The 17,869-nt window shown below is 41.8% G+C and overlaps 2 protein-coding genes across 8 annotated transcripts in view; one reads left to right on the forward strand and one right to left on the reverse strand.

Moving 5' to 3' along the window:
- The first annotated feature begins 8,520 nt into the window (after positions 1–8,520).
- On the forward strand, positions 8,521–15,395 carry SPAG4 (sperm associated antigen 4). Of its 4 annotated transcripts, none has more exons than XM_074292511.1 (13): positions 8,521–8,771; positions 8,940–9,031; positions 9,115–9,225; positions 9,348–9,420; positions 10,017–10,078; positions 10,432–10,475; positions 10,555–10,580; positions 10,739–10,847; positions 10,943–11,018; positions 11,161–11,276; positions 11,820–11,987; positions 12,150–12,239; positions 14,897–15,395. In XM_074292511.1, the coding sequence occupies exons 1-13, from the start codon at positions 8,653–8,655 to the stop codon at positions 14,900–14,902; spliced, it is 1,092 nt and encodes a 363-aa protein (XP_074148612.1). In that variant the 5' UTR covers positions 8,521–8,652; the 3' UTR covers positions 14,903–15,395. The 4 variants fall into 4 exon arrangements, with proteins under 4 accessions (XP_074148612.1, XP_074148609.1, XP_074148610.1 ...); XM_074292508.1 differs by having other exon boundaries at positions 8,523–8,771; positions 12,372–15,395; XM_074292509.1 differs by having other exon boundaries at positions 8,523–8,771; positions 9,118–9,225; positions 12,372–15,395.
- Positions 15,396–16,032: 637 nt separating this feature from the next.
- Positions 16,033–17,869, reverse strand: part of CPNE1 (copine 1) — a 32,327-nt gene continuing 30,490 nt past the window's right edge. For all 4 annotated transcript variants that reach the window (XM_074292513.1, XM_074292515.1, XM_074292516.1 and 1 more), the window contains 7 exons: positions 17,747–17,806; positions 17,525–17,658; positions 17,319–17,373; positions 17,109–17,160; positions 16,897–17,030; positions 16,554–16,790; positions 16,033–16,450 (listed from right to left, as the gene is read on the reverse strand). In XM_074292513.1, coding sequence (XP_074148614.1) covers positions 16,298–16,450; positions 16,554–16,790; positions 16,897–17,030; positions 17,109–17,160; positions 17,319–17,373; positions 17,525–17,658; positions 17,747–17,806 — 825 coding nt within the window. In that variant the 3' untranslated portion in view covers positions 16,033–16,297. The remainder of the gene's footprint in view (positions 16,451–16,553; positions 16,791–16,896; positions 17,031–17,108; positions 17,161–17,318; positions 17,374–17,524; positions 17,659–17,746; positions 17,807–17,869) is intronic.

The following is a 17,869-nucleotide window of genomic DNA, read 5'->3' on the forward strand; positions in this document are numbered from 1 at the left end:
ATATATATATATATATATATATACATATATATGATTTAACATACATTTCTACCATGTTTAACATATATTGGACTACTTGCCATCTAGGGGAGGGTGTAGCGGAAGTGGGGAAAATTGGAACACAGGATTTTGCAAGGGTTAATATTAAAGAATTAATTGTCCACTGTTTTGAAAAATAAAAAAATTAATTTAAAAAAAGATCTCTTTGGGATACAGGCCTAGTAGAAATACTGCTGGATCAAAGCATATGCACATTTTGATAGCCCTTTGAACATAGTTCCAAATTGCTCTCCAGAATGGTTGAATCAGTTTACAACTCCACCAACAATGTATTAGCATCCCAGTTTGCATCCTCTCCAACATTTGTCATTATCTTTGCCCATTCACGATTATACTTAACCTTGCTGGGAAAGTTACTCTTGGTTATAATCCCAGTTCTTTTGCATTACAAAATGGAGTATTCCAAGACCTATGATCCTTCAACATAGTATTGGTTAGATCTTGTGTAATCCTCTATAATATTTTCTTCTTGCTTCCAATATCTTCGTGTAATCAGTTTAACATTGATAATGGTTTGTTGTTGTTTTTTTTTTCCAGCAAAACATAGATTCTTGTTTATCTTTTTTTATATTTTAAATGTTTGTTTTTACTTTGTCTGATATAACATGGCTGCTACTCCTGCTTTTTAAAAATTCCCTTAGTTATAGTAATGTAATAATATAGTAATAATTGTTTATTATGTGTAAGTCTTTGTTTTTTAAAAATTTTTGTGGGATTTTGTTTTCTTATTCAATTTGTCACTTCTTTATTTTTTGGATTATTTACTCCATTCATATTTAGAACTATAAAAGTAAGTTTACATTTTCCTTCATTTATGTCTAGTATTGAGTTTATTGTTTTGTTTTTTACAATTTAGGATTTTTTTTACCCTCTTCCTATGTAAACACAGTATCAAACTATTTTTCCAATTATTTTACCTTAATCTATTATAAGGCAATTGTATTCCCACAAGTTCTCTTTTTGTTCCTCTCAAATCCCTCTACTTCCCAATCAATATAACAACAAAGCAAGGATACTCACTCTTCCTACTATTATTTGGTATGGTTCTAGACATGTTAGCAATAAAACAACAGCAAGAAATTAAAAGAATAGCATCATGAGGAGTATGGAAATATATTTGGAAAAATTGCACATGTTTAACATATATCAGATTGCTCGCTGTCTTAGAGAGGGGGAGGTGAAAGGGGAAGAAAAATGTGGAACACGAGGTTTTGTAAAACTGAATATTGAAAACTATCTTTGTATGTATTTGGAAAAATAAAATACTGTAATAAAGAAATTAAAGGCATGAAAATAGGTAAAAAGAGATTAAACCCTCTATTTGCTGATGACATGATGGTTTTCCTAGAAAATCTTTGAGAATCAGCATAACTACTAGTTGAGATAATAGCTTTTACAAAGTTGCAGGCTATAAAACAAACCCTTGAAGAGTAATAGCAGTTATATATAATCATTGTTAATAATAATAATTAAATCCAAGAAATAATAAGGAAATTCCATTTCTTTTCTTTTCTTTCTTTTTCTTTTTCTTTTCTTTTTTTTTTCTTGAAAGGCAGTTGGGCTTAAGTAACTTTCCCAGGGTCACCCTCCAGTTCTTCTGACTTCAGGGTGGTATTCTATCTACTGCACCATCTAACTGCCTCTTCTCATTTCTAATGAAAAAAAATTGAGGATCATTCTCCTAAAGGACACAAAAACGTTATATGGACTCAATTACAAAGTGCTCCTTAAAAAAATAAATAAATAACAACTTACAGGAATGTTCAATGCTCATGGCTGGATCATGATAATATAATTAAAGTAACAATAGTATCAAAGTCAATTTACATTTCTAATGCAATCCCAATCAAATTATCAAAGGAAATTGATAAAGAACTAGATGAAATAATAACATTTATTTGTAAAAATAGGAGATTTAGAATATCAGGAAATGATAGAAAGAAGTTGGGATAAAGAGGAAAATAGCATTTCTAGATCTCAATCTATATTAAAAAGGAGCATTTATCAAAAAGACATGATTTTGGTTGAGAAAATAGAAAAATAGATCAATAAAACAGACTATAAAAGGGAGAATCAGAAATGATGGAATTCAATAATCCTGTAATGGATAAACCTGGAGTTCTGGGAGCTGAGCCAAGATAACAAAATGAAGCAGGAAGCTGTTCAAGCTTTCTCAGACTCCCTCAGAAACCACATGAAACCAGGCCTCTGAATAGAGTCTGCCAGAATGTAACCACCCTTCAACTCAAGATAGACTGGAAGGACTTAAGAAAGGTCAGTCTCACTGGGGTGAAAGGAATGTTCAGCCCAGCTCAGACAGTGTCTGGGAAAGCCAGTGAGAGGGTCTCAATCACAGCAGATCAGCATCTGAGATGTTTAGTCCTGGCTCAGTAGTGGAGCAGACCAGTGGGGCAACCTCCAGTCCTAGTTCAAAAGGTAATTTGTCAGCTAAGGAAACCAGGTTGTTTCCTGGAGAAAGCAGGTGAGATTACTCATTGTTCTCAGAAAGACACCAAACACAAGGGGTCCCTATGCTCAAAGACAAAGCTACATGAGAAGTATGAGACATCCACCCCCTTTTCCCCAAGAGCATAATTCAATCATAAAAGGCACAAAAGAGGGAGGAAAAAAAGGGAAGGGATGAAAATGAGCAAGAAACAGAAAAGAACTTTAACCATAAAAAGCTACTATGATGACAGGGAAAACCAAAATACCAGCTCACATGAGGACAAAATGTCCACAGAGGAAATCTCAAAGTGTGATATGAATTGGTCTCAAGCCCAAAGTGCTCATAAAAGATTTTAAAAGGCAAATAAGAGAGGTAGAAGAAAACAAGAAAAGACATGAAAGGTATGCAAAAGAGAGTCAACAGCTTGGAAAAGGAAGGGAAAAAAGTGACTTAAGAAAACAATTCTTTAAAAATATACAAGTGGCCTAATGTAAAAAAAAGTCCATTGAAGAAATCAATTCCTTAAAAAAAAAAACACAATAGGCTAAATTTAAAAAAAAAATTTCACTGAAGAAAACAACACTTTGAAAAATAGAATTAATAAATAGAAAAGAGAAATTTAAAAATATAATTACTTAGGGAAAGTATTTGATAAAATATTTGATGAAAACTGATGGGAAAACTGTAAAGTAGTCTGGCAGAAATCAGGCTTGGATCAATACTTTATACCTTACATCTTATACTTATAATGCATTCTTTTTCCCCCCTGAGGCAATTGGGGTTAAGTGACTTCCCCAGGATCACACAGCTAGGACGTGTTAAGTGTCTGAGGTCACATTTGAACTCAGGTCCTCCTGACTTCACGTCTGATACTCTATTCACTGCACCACCTTGTTGTCCCCTACAGTACTTTCTAAAAGGATATCTGACTTTAATGTTAAACATCCTATTATTAAAAAGTTAGAAAATAAGCAGATCATATATCTTTTATTTTTATTGGTACAAGATGTATTCTAAAAACAAGGAATTATAAATTATATTATAAATTATAAATTTATATATTATTATAAATTATAATTATATAAATTATATTTATTATTATATTATATATATATATAATTATATATATAAATTATAAAAGATTGAATAGTTAATTTTGACTACATGGAACTTAAAGCTTCTGTTGTTTGAACAAAATTAAAAGGAACCAACTGAATGGCAAAAAAAAAAAAATTACCTGGTATTAAATTTCTCTGAAAGGATATGGCCCCTAAGAATATAAAATATCAATATATATATATGTGTGTGTGTGAATATGTGTAGCAAAAAGCCATTTTTCTAATAGATCAGTGGTCAAAAGACATGAACAAACAGTTCTCAAAAACAATAACAGCAAATCAGTAAAGATGACAAGAAATAGGAATGGTTAATATTGGACAGCGTGTGGGAAGATAGGGATACTCATGCATTATTGGTAAAGCTGTGAATCAGTGCAAACATTTTGGAAAATAATTTGGAATCATGAAAATCTAAAATATCCATAAACCTTGACCCAAAAATTTCATTACCCAGGAGACTATTGGAACAAAAGTGCCCACATACACTAAAATATTTGTAGCAACACTTTTTGTGATAATGAATTGGAAATAAAAATTTCCATCTATTGTTGTTGTTTAGTCGTTTAGTAGTATCCAATTCCATGGATACACAAGCCCATTTTATTCTCTACTATCTTCCAAAGTCCAAGTTTATGTGCATTGTTTTCATGATATTGTTGTTACATTTTCCTTTAGTTTTAATCTTTCCCATCAGAGTTTTTTTATGTGGCCAAAGTATTCAAGTTTCAACTTCAATATTTGACCTTCCAGTGAATAATTTTAATTAATTTCTTTACATATTGACTGATTTGATCTCCTTGTGTTCAAGGAGCTCTCAAAAAGTGTTCTCTAGCACCATTATTTGAAAGTGTATATTCTTTGTGCTCAACTTTTCTCATAATACAGCTCTCACAGAAATATATTGCTACTTGAAAATACATAGTGTTGATTATATGCACCTTTCTTGGCAAGTTGATATCTGGCTTTTTGTTGTTGTTTTTTTAGTATGCTGTGCACATTTGCCATAGATTTTCTTCAAAGGAGCAAGTGTTTTTTGTTTTTGTTTTGTTTTTTAATGGGTGTAGTCACCATCTGCTGTGATCTGTGAGCCCAAGAATATAAAAATCTAACATTACTTCCATTTCTTCTCCCTCTCTTTGCCAGAAAATGGTAGGATCAATTGCTAAGATCTTAATTTTTTTTATGTTAAGCTTCATGCCAGCTTTTACACTGTCCTCTTTCACCCTCATCAAGAGATTTCTTTTTAAGATAAAAAATTATTTTTCAAATTATATGTAAAGATAGTTATCAACATTCATTTTCCTCAGATTTTGAGTTTCAAATCTCTTCCCTTCCCTCTCTTACTTCCCTGCTCCCTAAGATAGCAAGCAAATTTGATAGACTATAAATGTACCATCATTTTAAACATACTTCTATGTTAAATCTTATTGTGAAAGAAAAGTCAGAACAAAAAGGAGAAAACTATGAAAAAGAAAATAAACAAACAACAAAAAAAGGTAAAAATAGGATGCTTCAATCCACATTTAGTCTCCATTATTCTCTCTCTGGATGCAGATGGCATTTTCTTTTCTTTTTTTTTTAAATAATAGCTTTTTATTTTCAAAAATACATGCAAAAATAATTTTCAAGATTCACCCTTGCAAAATTTTGTTTCCAAATTTTTCTTCCTCCCTTCCCCCTCCCCTCTAGACAGAAAGTAATCCAATTTAGGTTGAATATATGCAATTCTTCTCAACATATTTCCACATTTCAGATGGCATTTTCTATTCCAAGTCTATTGGAATTGTCATGGAGCACTGTATTGCTGAGAAGAGTTTAGTCTGTCACAGTTGATCATCACATAATCTTTTTTGTTTGACAGAATACTTTTTGTCATGAGTAGGAACTAGAAACAAAATAGTTGGCCATCAACTTAGGGAATGGCTGAACAAAATTATGGGATATGAATGTAATGTAACATTATTGCACTATTAAAAATGACTAAAGGGAGAGATTCAGACTCCAAGTAACAATGATATGAAATTATGAGAGATTGAGGTGAGGTAACCAGAAGAACAATTTATATACTGTACAGGAAAACAATTTTGAGAGACTTAAGAATTCTGCCTCATAGCTCTTTTTGTAGTGACAAGAAACTGGAATCTGAGTGGGTGCCCATCAGTTGGAGAATGGCTGATTAAGTTATGGTATATGAATGTTATGGAATATTGTTAAGAAATGATCAGCAGGATGATTTTAGATAGGCCTGGAGAGACTGACAGGAACTGCTGCTGAGTGAAATAAGCTTCAACAATAAGATTGTAAGAGGATCGGTTCCAATGGATGTGACTCTTTTCAACAGCAAGGTGATTGCTAATAGTCTTGATTGAAAGACCATCTGCATGCAGAGAGAGGACTATGGGAACGGAATGTGGATCACAACATAGTATCTTCACTTTTTTATTTTTTGTTTGCTTACATTTTGTTTTCTTTCTCATTTTCTTCCTTTTTGATATGATTTTTCTTGTGCAGCATGATTACTGTGGAAATATGTATAGAAGAATTGTACATGTTTAACATATATTGGATTACTTGCTATCTGGGGAGGGAGTGAGAGAAGGGAGGAAAAAAATTGGAACACAAGGTTTTGCAGTGGTGCAGTGTTGAAAATTATCTATGCATATATTTTGAAAATAAAAAATCTTTAATAATAATAATAATCAAAAGAATTTGGCTCCAATGTAGTGACTCACCATATTACCAGAAGAATGATAACAGAACATGCTTCCCATTTCTTGGAAGAAATGTAGTGGATTACAGTTGTAGAATGAGGCACATATAAGAACAAAACATGATCGACATGAGAATTTGTTTGATTATGCTTATTAAAGAGAAATGCATTTATTTGGGGAGGGGTGATAATGATTTTTTTTAAAGGATTGTCAGGGAAACATTAAAATGTTTACTCTAAAAAACAGTAGTTCAGAAATGAATAGAACCAGAAGATCGCTGTACACTTCAATGTTGAATGAAGATGTATTCTGATGGAAGTGGATATCTTCAACATAAAGAAGATCCAACTCACTTCCAGTTGATCAATGATGGACAGAAACAACTACACCCAGAGAAGGAACACTGGGAAGTGAATGTAAATTGTTAGCACTACTGTCTATCTACCCAGGTTATTTATACCTTCAGAATCCAATACTTAACATGCAACAAGAAAATGGTATTTACACACATATATTGTATATTGTAACACATGTAAAATGTATGGGATTGCTTGTCATCTAGGGGAGGGAGTAGAGGGAGGGGGGGATAATTTGGAAAAATGAATACAAGGGATAATATTATTTTAAAAATTACTCATGCATATATACTGTGGAAAAAATTCTAAATAAAAAAAAATAATAAAATAAAATAATAAAAAAACAGTAGTTCAGCAGAGGTCACACACAGGGCATTGTTGGTAGGTAATTTATTTTTTAAAATGTAATTGCACACTTAAGAAAGAAAAAAGGTATATAATGGAAATTCATGGTTTCCTATGAAAGCCCCTTTTTCTCTTCTTGCTACATGGAAATGTATTATTCAAGTTAATAAAAATTTTTAAAGGAAAAAAAAAAGTAAGATAATATAGCTATATTTGGAATTGTTTTTGTTCACTTGTGTTCAACTTTTTGAAATTCCATTTAGGATTTTAGTGGCAAATACTGGAATGGCTTGCCATTTCCTTCTCCAACTCATTTTACAGATGAGGAATGATGAGGAAACTGAGTAAATCAGGTTAAGTGACTAGTTTGAGGTCACATAGTGAGTGTCTAAGGCTGGATAAATCTTCCTGACTTGAGACTCAAAAGTTGTCTCCTTGGCTTCATTTAGCTACTATTTGGAATCCATAATGTAAATATTAAAGTTTCAGTAAAACTTATTTTTAAAAATACCAAAGTCCTCTTGTTATAGACTCCAACTGAATCACTGACAATGCTAGAAAAGATTTTAGAGATTAAGTAATTCAACCCCCTCTGAATTCCAGAGTGGGTTAAGCATCTTAGTGAAGGTCACATAGGTCGGAAGTGGTAATTCCCATTATATGAATCCAAATCCAGTCTTTCCACTGTATGATACAAGCCTTGTTCAGTAAGACTAGCGATACTGGTCATATGGGGCTATGTGGCGCTAAAAATCTGTACCCCTTAAAGCTGTTTGTGGTTCCATCATTAACGAGTTAATGTCTTTGGATTAAAGGATTGGATCAAGAGAGCTGGAAAAAATCTTAATGCCTGCTTTTAACTCAATTTACAGATTAGGAAATGGAGGCCCAGAGAGGCTGACTGGTCCAGAGTGACATAGGTAGAAAATGGTAGAAGATTTGAAGTAATGCTGACAATTTCCATGCACTATTGTATATAATGGTAGAGTGGATAGAGAGACTGTCTCTGGGAATTGGGACAGATTCTAGTTGGGCTTGAACACTTTTACGGTGTCACTTTGGGGCAGTTTTGCCCCAGTTCTGGAGAGGAAGGGCTCTGAAGATAGATGGCGTGGGCAGGACTGAGGGTGGCTGGGAATACAAAGATAAAATGCAGTTCCTGCTCTCCAGGAGCTCCCAATCTAATTTAAATAACATTAAAAACCAGCTATATACGGGATATAGAGCTATAGATATATAAATTCAACAGAGAAATAATCAACAGAAGAAAGGCACTAGACCCGAGTCCCAAGGTCTTATGTCCTAATTCTGGGCTGACTCAGTCTCCTGGACACCACACCCAATAACAAATGGACGCCTACTTTAGTGGAGAAGATTCCCCCTCCCGTTTTCCCCTGCTCTGTGACGTCAGCAGACTGGGCTTATTCCTCTTTATGACGTCGGAGTCGAGGGTCCGGGCTTAGGGATCTGTGGGGAATCCTCACATTCAGGTCCACGTGTGGGGCCCTCAGTGTGGGAGTAGGGGACTGTTCTGGTCTTCTCAGGGTGGGTGGCGGGGAGCTCCCCGGGCCCGGACCCGGGCAGGGAATAAGGACGGGTCTGGGGGAAGCATCATGCGGCGAAGCCCCAGACCCGGCTCGGCTGCACCATCCCACAAACACAACCCAGATTTCTACAGCGATCGCAGCAACAGCTCAGTGAGCGCCACCTCCCGGGACAGTGGCTCTCGCAGGTGAGGGCCAGGACGCGCCAGCGCGAGGGAGGGGTGCCAGGGTGGAAGAGGGGCCTCCAGACCGCACGGGTGGGGGGCGGAAACTCGGAGCGGGGGGGACCCGAAGAGGGGAGGATACGGGGCCCGCCGGGGGCGGGGTCCATCTGCGGCTCCGCATCCTGTGTTCAGAGGCAGCCGGAGGTCACAGGTGGGCTGGAAGCTGTCTACAGAATCCTGCGCTCCCCAGCCGGGCGGAGCCGGCGGTCTGTGGCTGAGCTCCGGTAAGCGCAAAGGGATGCTCTCGGGGGTTGGGGGACAGGGCCCAGTGGAGGCCCCGGACAGGACCGGGCTCTGCTTTCCTCAGCAGCAACAGCCGTAGTGGCAGGAGCAGCCGCGGAGCCCTGCAGCCTCCACCTGTCACCCATGGAGCTTTCCCGGGACCGGCCCGTCCAGCGGCAATCGAAGAGCCTGACGAGTATGACACCCCCGACCCCCAGCCCAGTCCCACCGAGACGTCTACCCTGTCTCTGACCCCCCAAAATCCGGCGCCCGGATCAGATGCCGCGCCCTCCATCTCTCCGTCCTTCCCGCCCCCAGCCCTTGTCCTCCAGGCGCTGGGATTTTTTCCCGCCGTGTTTGGAGAAGTCGTGGGTGCCTTCTGCCGGTGCGGGTGAGTGGGGGGAGCACGTGGCGAGGGGAGGGGGAGGACTGGTGGTGGAGCGGGGCCGGGGGTGCAGGGGAGGAGTGCGGGAAGAGCGGAAAGGTGGTGGAGGCCGGCGGGGAGCGCTGGCGAGGCGGAGCCGGGGAGGGAGGGAGGGAGGGGAAGAGGAGCCAGAAAGAGGAGCAAAGGGGCGGGGTCACGAAGAAGGGGAGGAGCCAGGGCGGGAAGAGAGGCGGGGACCTCTTGGGAGGAGGGTCCAAAGCGGGTGGGCCGGAGGAATCGGGGCCTCTGGAAGCGAAGAACCAGAAGCAGGTAGGGGAGGAGCCCGAATCGAGGTGCGCCGGGAAGCCATCTGAGGCTGGGGGAAGGAAAGCCTGGGGCAGGTAGGGGAAGAGGCTGGGCTAGGGCTAGAGACCGGTAGAGCCGGCGGGCTGGGGAAGAGCCAGATTCGGGTAGGGCGGAGGGAGCCGGAGGAGGGCTGGGGAGGATGTGAGGCAGGGAGGGAGGGAGGGCAGGAAGGCTGGGGAGGAGCCGAGGCAGGGGGAGCAGGCCTTCTTCCCTTATCCCTGCCTCGTTCCCTCGCTCCCTGTTGGTCTCTGCACCAGGGAGGTCCGTTCTCTCCGCTTCCTGCTTACAGCCTTGCTATTCTTCAGTGTCTTCACCGCTGGTGAGGGGACAACTCTCAAAGGGTCCCTCAGGGCAAGGGGTGGGGGTGAGGCACTTGGCTCAGAGCCCCCAGCGCCAGGAACAAACTTTCAGGGCAGCCGAGGCAGAGCTTCCGGGATAAGACAGCCCCATCTCCCATCCCTGCTCCTCAGGTGGGCTCTGCAGCCTTCCTGGGAAGGAAATCTTCCCGTCCAAGTCCCACACCAGGACACTTTGTAGCCCTCTCGTCTGCTCGGGAGAGGCTTCAGCACTGGCGTCCTGGGCCCTTCCGCCCTCCAAGTCCTCAGGCTTTTTAGTCCCTGAGCCCCTGAGCCTTCCACCCGTGATGCCCTGAACTTGATTCTCTCTCTGCAGTAGTATGGGGTGCACTTCTGTATTTTGCCCCTGTCTGGGATGAGGTGAGTGATAGCAGCGCTGGGGAGGGCTGGGGAGACTACTTGGAGAAAAGGCTGAGCTGTGTTCCACTTCCTCCCCTAGGAAACCAAGGAGTTCCTGACTCTGAGGTGAAGGCTGGGGCCTAGGGAAAACCTGGTGGGTCCTGTGGGAGGGCTCATCCTTATACATCCCTGGGGGGATGGGGGCTTGCCCTTTGTCCCATGCTCCCACCCTATGCTCCTGCTTCCTGTTCCCTGCCCTTTGCTCTCCTACCGCCCCTTTGCAGTGAATACCATGAGAGAGTCCACTCCCAGGGCCTGCAGCTGCAACAACTCCAGGCTGAGCTTGACAAACTTCACACTGATGTGTCCAGCATCCGGGCGGCCAACAGTGAGGTAAGCTCTGGAACTAATAGAACTGTCTCACACCCTTAGTCCCCCACACCCAGAGGCCAAACCCAGCTCGTCCTTCCCTCCCCATCTCTCCCCAGAGGGTGGCCCAGCTCGTGTTCCAGAGACTGAATGAAGATTTTGTGCAAAAACCTGACTATGCGCTGAGTTCCGTGGGTGAGCCTACCTAAGACAGAGATACCTACGGAAAAAAAGACACACACACCCAGAACTCCCCCCCCAGAGAGAGACATACAAAAACACAATTCTCCCATTCCCTTATGCTCATCTCTGAACCCAGACCCTTTGTCCGTTACAGGGGCTTCCATTGACCTAGACAAGACATCACATGACTATGAGGATAGGGACACAGCTTATTTCTGGAATCGGTTCAGCTTCTGGAATTATGCCAAGCCCCCCACAGTCATCCTGGAGGTATGAGGGGAACCTGGAACCCTGAGGTAGAGAGCAGGGTGGGCACTGAGGACCCTGGGAGGAATTGGACCAGCCTCATTTCCAAGTCCATACGATTGGGGGGAAGGGAAGGGTCTGTAAAGCTGAAAATCAAAAGTGAGGAAGATACTTGTGGATGAGGCAGAGGATAAATGGAGATGGGGCATTAGGGGATCTATGTGGCAGGTTTGTGGAGATCCCTTTTAGGCATTCTGAACTGGTAGTGGGTTATAATGTAAAGGGTCCTGGATTCAAATTCAGATATTTTCTGTGTTACCCTGGCAAGTTGCTGCCTGAGTTTTCCCATTTATAAAATGGGGGGAAAAAAACACCATCTACCTCCTGGGATGGTTGAAAGGATTAAATGAGATAGGATGTGCTTTACAAAAGCTCAAATTACCCTATAAATGATGAATGTATCCTCATCTTTTTTCATCCTTAAAATGAGAGAATTGGCAGATGTTCTCCAAGCAATCTTGCATCACCAAATTTTGTGATCCTATATGTCTGTCATCCCTTCTCCAGCCCGATGTCTTTCCTGGGAACTGCTGGGCCTTCCAGGGTGCTAAGGGGCAGGTAGTCATTCGGCTGCCCGGCCGAGTTCAGCTAAGCGACATCACTCTGCAGCACCCCCCACCGAGCGTGGCCCACATTGGAGGTGCTAGCAGTGCCCCCAAGGATTTTGCTGTCTATGTGAGTAGGACAGAGACTGGTCTGCAAAACTCCCTGCTGTCGGGCCCCTAAGGGGAAGTGATGAAGTTGCTGCTGGGGAATACCATGGGGCTGTAAGACTGACACATCTTGGATATTTCCCTTGATAACCATTATGTCTCCATCTTCCTATTATTACCCCAGGGCCTCCAAGGGGATGACAAAACTGAAATTCTTTTGGGAAAATTCACCTTTGATGTGGAGAAATCTGAGATTCAGACCTTCCATCTGAAGGTGAGGAAAGGACTAGGGAGGAGAGTGGGAAGGGTGGGCTAAAGCATTATCCAGAAGGGCTGTCTCCCTGTCCCTTCAAGACTGTGAGTCCAGAATAAGATCTGGGACTCTGACCAATGTCCTTCTTCCCAGAATGAGCCCCCCCTGGCCTTCCCAAAGGTGAAGATACAGATACTCAGCAACTGGGGACACCCACGTTTCACCTGCTTATACCGGGTGCGGGCCCATGGGCTTCGGAGTCATGATATGCAGGGAGAAGATAGCAGGACTAAGGGCGAACCTGTTACTATTCCTCATTAAACCTCCTGCTAAATTCCACAAGAGCTGATTTCAAGGATCTCTTCATGGGAAGCTAGAGACTGGGGGATTAGGTTTGTGGGTATCTAATTCTTTCTTTAGGAGAATGACACACTTGAAACAAATCCACCTAGATTTCACTCTAGAGAAAGCTATTTTTCCTCACATCTAAGGCTCTTCTGACTGTCAAAGTATAATGTTGTAAAAATCAAGTGGATCAGTCCTCTTCTGTTTATTTTTTTAAACATTCTTCAGTCATTGTCTCTACCTACCACCATTCACACAGCCCTGGATGTCATGGAGACAATGCTCTTACCTTCCTTGGGCCAAAGCTCATTCCCCTCATATTTTATTTTCACACAACCTCTAGCAAATTATATTATCTTTACAGGGTTCAGCCCTCACTCAACACATTCAGAGTACAATATCCATTACTAATATCCTCTCCAATAGTTAGCTATGGCTGAGGATCTGTTCCCTCAAATTCCTGAGTTCAAAATCAATATATATATAGAGAGAGAGATATATAGATATAGATATTCTCTGCTTTATAGTGAATGCTTTGGTTTTTATTCCTCGTGGACTCAATATTACACCTGCTGTCACAGGAATCTACACATAATAGAAGAGATATACCAAAATGAATTGTGGTTAATAACCATAAGTTCAGTCCTTTCAAATTTTGCTTCCAAATGGGTATAGTCATTGTAATCCCTTAGTGACCTGGGCCAATTTTTTTTATTTTTAAATCTCATTCATTCTCCAGAAATCCTAAAATCTATCCGAAATAATATACTTGCCTAAAAAGTATTTGAAAGAACATCGATTTGGATTTATGAAAAATGTAGCTCTAACTACAGCCCCAATGCACTTTCCAAAGGTTTAGCTCCTAAAAGATTTTCCCATATTTTTTGCCTTGCAAATGTCCTAACTACAGAATCTCTCAGGTTTGAGTCCTTTTACTTCTCAGATCCAATTCAGCAGGTTTCCTATAGTCCCATTCCCCTCAATACAAATATGTTCCTATTACTATTTTCCCTAGTAATCCTCCCAGCTTTGACCTTTTTGGGGATGAGGAAAGTAATGTCTCAGCAGAAGCCAGGCATCTATTAATGCAGTCACAGCTCCCCCACCCCACTCCGGCTGAAAGCAGGTCTGGAGCTGTGCTATGTAGTATTGCAAATGAACTATCCTGTCTCTGCTCCAAAGGAACTTAAAGGCAACTTGAGTTCACAGGATATAAGGCTGGAAAAGACTTAAGAGATTATATATAGATAATAGTAATGCAGCTAGATGAGAGGGACATACCAATTACACTTCATGGCAGGGAGTACAAATGGACAGTGTCATGGGACGAGTAGATATTTTTTTGTAAGAGCAAGGTTCATAGAACAGGATAATAGATTCAAAGCTAGGGTTTCTAATTCCTTCTCCCAGTTGACAAAACATGAGAAAATAAGCCTGAGATTTAAGAATCAAAGGACCTGGATGCAAATCCCATGCTTGCTATTTTCTGTGTGAGGCTGAGCTTTAGGGTACTGTGCTGGTAAATGCACTCATATACATTCCTCTGTTTTAATTTAGCACATTTTGGCCTGTGGTGAAGTCTTAGCCAGGAATTCCCTATGCTTCACTTCATTGGCTGGGGCCTATCACCAATTCACTCAGCTGAGGCTATTCCAATAGAATCTTTGAAATTTGTCAAGTCGTTTAAGTAAAAGATCAATTGGAAAAGACCAGAAGTGTTGTCACAACTTCCAGGAAGGTCTCACATCTAGCTATTAGTGAAGCTTTAGTGATGTTTGGCCTTGAAAACTGACCAAAACTTTCTAGAGTTGGCGTGGTTATGACTACTGCACTGTGGCATTTTGGGCTCCTAAGACTGAAAGACTGGCTAGTTCACTACTTTAGAGTATCTTATTTCTATTTCTAGTCATATGAAAAAATGCTCTAAATCATTGTTGATCAGAAAAAAGCAGATTAAGACAACTCTTGAGATAACACTACACATCTGTGAGATTGGCTAGAATGACAGGGAAAGATAATGCAGAATGTTGGAGAGGATGTGGGAAAACAGGGACACTGATACATTGTTGGTGGAGTTGTGAAGGGATCCAGCCATTCTGGAGAGCAATTTGGAACTATGCCCAAAAAGTTATCAAACCATTTGATCCATCAGTGTTACTACTGGGCTTATATCCCAAAGAGATCTTAAAGGGAAAGGGACCTGTGTGTGCCAAAATGTTTGTGGCAGCCCTCTTTGTAGTGGCCAGAAACTGGAAATTGAATGGATGCCCATCAGTTGAATGGCTGACTAAGTTATGGTATATGAATGTGATGGAATATTATTGTTCTGTAAGAAATGACCAGCAGGATGAATACAGAGAGGCTTGGAGAGAAACATGAATTGATGGTGAATGAAATGAACAGGACCAGGAGAACATTATACACTTCAACAACAATACTATATGATGATCAATCCTGATGGAAGTGGCTCTCAATAAATCAATTCCAATTGTTCAGAAGAGAACCAACTATACCCAGTGAAAGAAAGACTATGGGAAAATTGTGGACCACAAATAACAGCATTTCCACTCCTATTATTGTTCGCTTGCATTTTTATTTTTGTTTTTCTTCGGTTATTACCTTATTTCTAAATCCAATTCCTCTTGTACAGCAAGATAACTGTATAAATATGTATACATGTGTTTAACATATTTAACATGTCTTGGTCTATCTGCTATCTAGGGGAGGGGTGGAAGGAAGGAAAAAGTTGGAACAGAAGGTTTTGCAAGTGTCAAGGCTGAAAAATTACTCATGCATATATCTTGTAAATAAAAAGCACACACACAAAAAAAAGCTTGTTTCTGCCTCTTGTAGTATCTACCATTGCCTGAGAGCCCCAGTAAAACATAATTTCTTCTTTGTTAATTGCTGTAAAGGGTCCTTTTCTGAAACCAACATTCCCCCCCCCCCCTGAGATTGGGGTTAAATGACTTGCCCAGGGTCACACAGCTAAGACATGTTAAGTGAGACCACATTTGAACTCTGCTTCCCCCCCCCCCCCCCCCCCCCCGCTTGCATTCTCAAGCAAATTGTTTGCTTTAATGAGACATGTTCTCCTGGTGTACATTTGAGTTAACACTTGCACTCTCACAGGATTGTCATAGGAAAAGTGCTCTGTAAACTTCAAGGAACCAAAAAGTGTTAATTTGTATATCTTATTCCCCAACTAAACTCCGCTTCCACTGAAGCCTCCATCAAGCCTCCAAGTTCAAAGTATTCTTGAAGCCATCTAGTTCAACACCCAAAGAACCCTTCAACATACCCAACATGATGGTCACTCATCATCCCATTTCCCTTCTGAAAAGAGTACAGAGCCTTTGCATATACATACAAAGAGCTCTGCTATGCACAACAAACAGGCCCAACACCAGCACTCAACAAGCTCTTACATGGTCTTACATGAGCTTTCACCAAAACAGATAAACAAAAATTCAGTTTTGATTGATCTTTATTAAAAGCATAGGGAATGTGTGTACATAAGAGGAATGCAAAATTAGCATAATGTATACAAATATAAAAGGTAAAAAATATGCTAGGACCAGGCTAGCTTGAGAACAATTGGCCTATGGTATACATATAATCCAAAGCAATAAGCGCAAATGTCCACCATCTTGGACAGATGCTCTGTCCCTCCTCCCACAGAAGCAAGAGGCAGAGACATACTGATGTGCAGAAAGAGTCAGTGCTGTGGTCGATTAGTTCTTTGGGACTGGGACTAGGACTGGGGCTGGGTCTTTGGCAGGTTGCACTGGGGCCTTGTGGGGGGCCAAGCCCTTTGCCTTATAGTAAGACACAAGCTGCTGGGGTATCTCTGCAAGGACTGCTTGGGCCAGTGCCTCCCGAGGGGCCTGTGGGAGGGAGAGACACCAGGTTAGAGATTAGCTGATCCTTTTCTCAACCCAAGGTTGATCTGTCTTCCCTTAAACTACAAAACTCATCCCCTAGGCTCACATTCTGAAACTGGCGGAAAGGCACAAACTGGACGACGTCTCGGCCAACAGCTTCTCCACTTCGGGAACGCAAGGGACCCCCATCCCCATCCAGCTCCTCCATGGCCGTGAAGTCAGCACCCCCGACACCCACGATGATGATGGACATGGGGAGGCGTGAGGCCTGGACCACGGCTTCCTTCGTAGCTTCAACATCTGACACAGCCCCATCAGTCAGCAAGAGCAGCACAAAGTATTGCTGAAGAGTCCAAACCATGAGTGTCAAGAGGAGTCTTATCCTTAAAAGTCATCCCATCTTGCTCATTTAACCACAGGACACCCCACGAGCCAGGGGCCCTTCTCACCAAAGCAGTTCCCTGCTGTGCAGCCTGAGTGGCAAATCGGGCGACATGGTTGATAATTGGGGCAAAATTTGTGGGGCCATAGAGTCGGACTTGGGGCAGGGCCTGGCGATAGGCATCTACAATGCCCTGGATGCCTAGAGAATGGCAAGAGGTGAAGGAGGAACATGGATTTGCGAGGCAGAGAAAAGCCAAGAGTAAGGATAAAATTTTACCTGAGCAGTAAGGATTACTGGAATTGAAGTTCAAGGCAAATTCATGAGAAACCTGAGAGTGGAAATGAGAAAAGCTCTGCATCCCAGTTGCTCCTTGACCTCATGTTTTGTTTCCTAGATCATCTCCAACTTTCCCCAAACCCCTCCTTCACTAGGACAGTGACCACTCCCCAACCCTGAAGTCAAAGGTGAGACTAGGGAAGGGCGCACCTGCCAATCAGGGGGCACCTGGGCCCCAAATCCAAAAGCCGGGAACAGTCTGTCCCTGTGGGAAGAAGATAAAGGAGTAGAGGGGAAGTAGTGTAGTCCTTACTCACACCTACCCCTTGCCCCAACCCCATGGGTTGAGATATGAAAGGGGACACCCAGCAAGGAATAGGATGGGAATGAGATGCAATCTCTGAGACTGGACTCACGTGTCATAGTCCTGTACCACACAGCCCACACTCCACAGAGCTGTCAAGTACTCATTGACACCAGAGGGGCTCAGGTAGTGCAGGGAATCTGGAGAGGAAGGGTCTCCGTTGGACCCAGTGAAGTCCATACCCACCTGGAAGGCAGAGGAAGAAGTAACTGCTTTGGGGGCCAGCCCTTCCTTCTCCCCTACAAGCAGTTTCTTGCTATCTCAGGGTACTTACTGTGAAGTTGATCTGGCAGCCACCCATCACATAGTCCAAGAAGGAAAACTCTGCCTCAATCTGGGGACAGAGGAAAGACGTGGGATCAAACCTGGGAGCACAGCTCAGAGATTATGGAAGGGG

The sequence above is a fragment of the Sminthopsis crassicaudata genome, chromosome 2, assembly GCF_048593235.1.
Source record: "Sminthopsis crassicaudata isolate SCR6 chromosome 2, ASM4859323v1, whole genome shotgun sequence".
Taxonomy (NCBI): domain Eukaryota; kingdom Metazoa; phylum Chordata; class Mammalia; order Dasyuromorphia; family Dasyuridae; genus Sminthopsis; species Sminthopsis crassicaudata.

What these genes read in the sequence shown, in the direction of transcription:
- SPAG4 (XM_074292508.1), top strand. Translation starts at nt 8,653, where the DNA reads ATGCGGCGAAGCCCCAGACCCGGCTCGGCTGCACCATCCCACAAACAC. An exon ending in CCAAGGATTTTGCTGTCTAT is followed by an intron (nt 11,988 to 12,149) that starts GTGAGTAGGACA and finishes TTATTACCCCAG; the next exon opens with GGCCTCCAAGGGGATGACAA. An exon ending in TTCAGACCTTCCATCTGAAG is followed by an intron (nt 12,240 to 12,371) that starts GTGAGGAAAGGA and finishes CCTTCTTCCCAG; the next exon opens with AATGAGCCCCCCCTGGCCTT.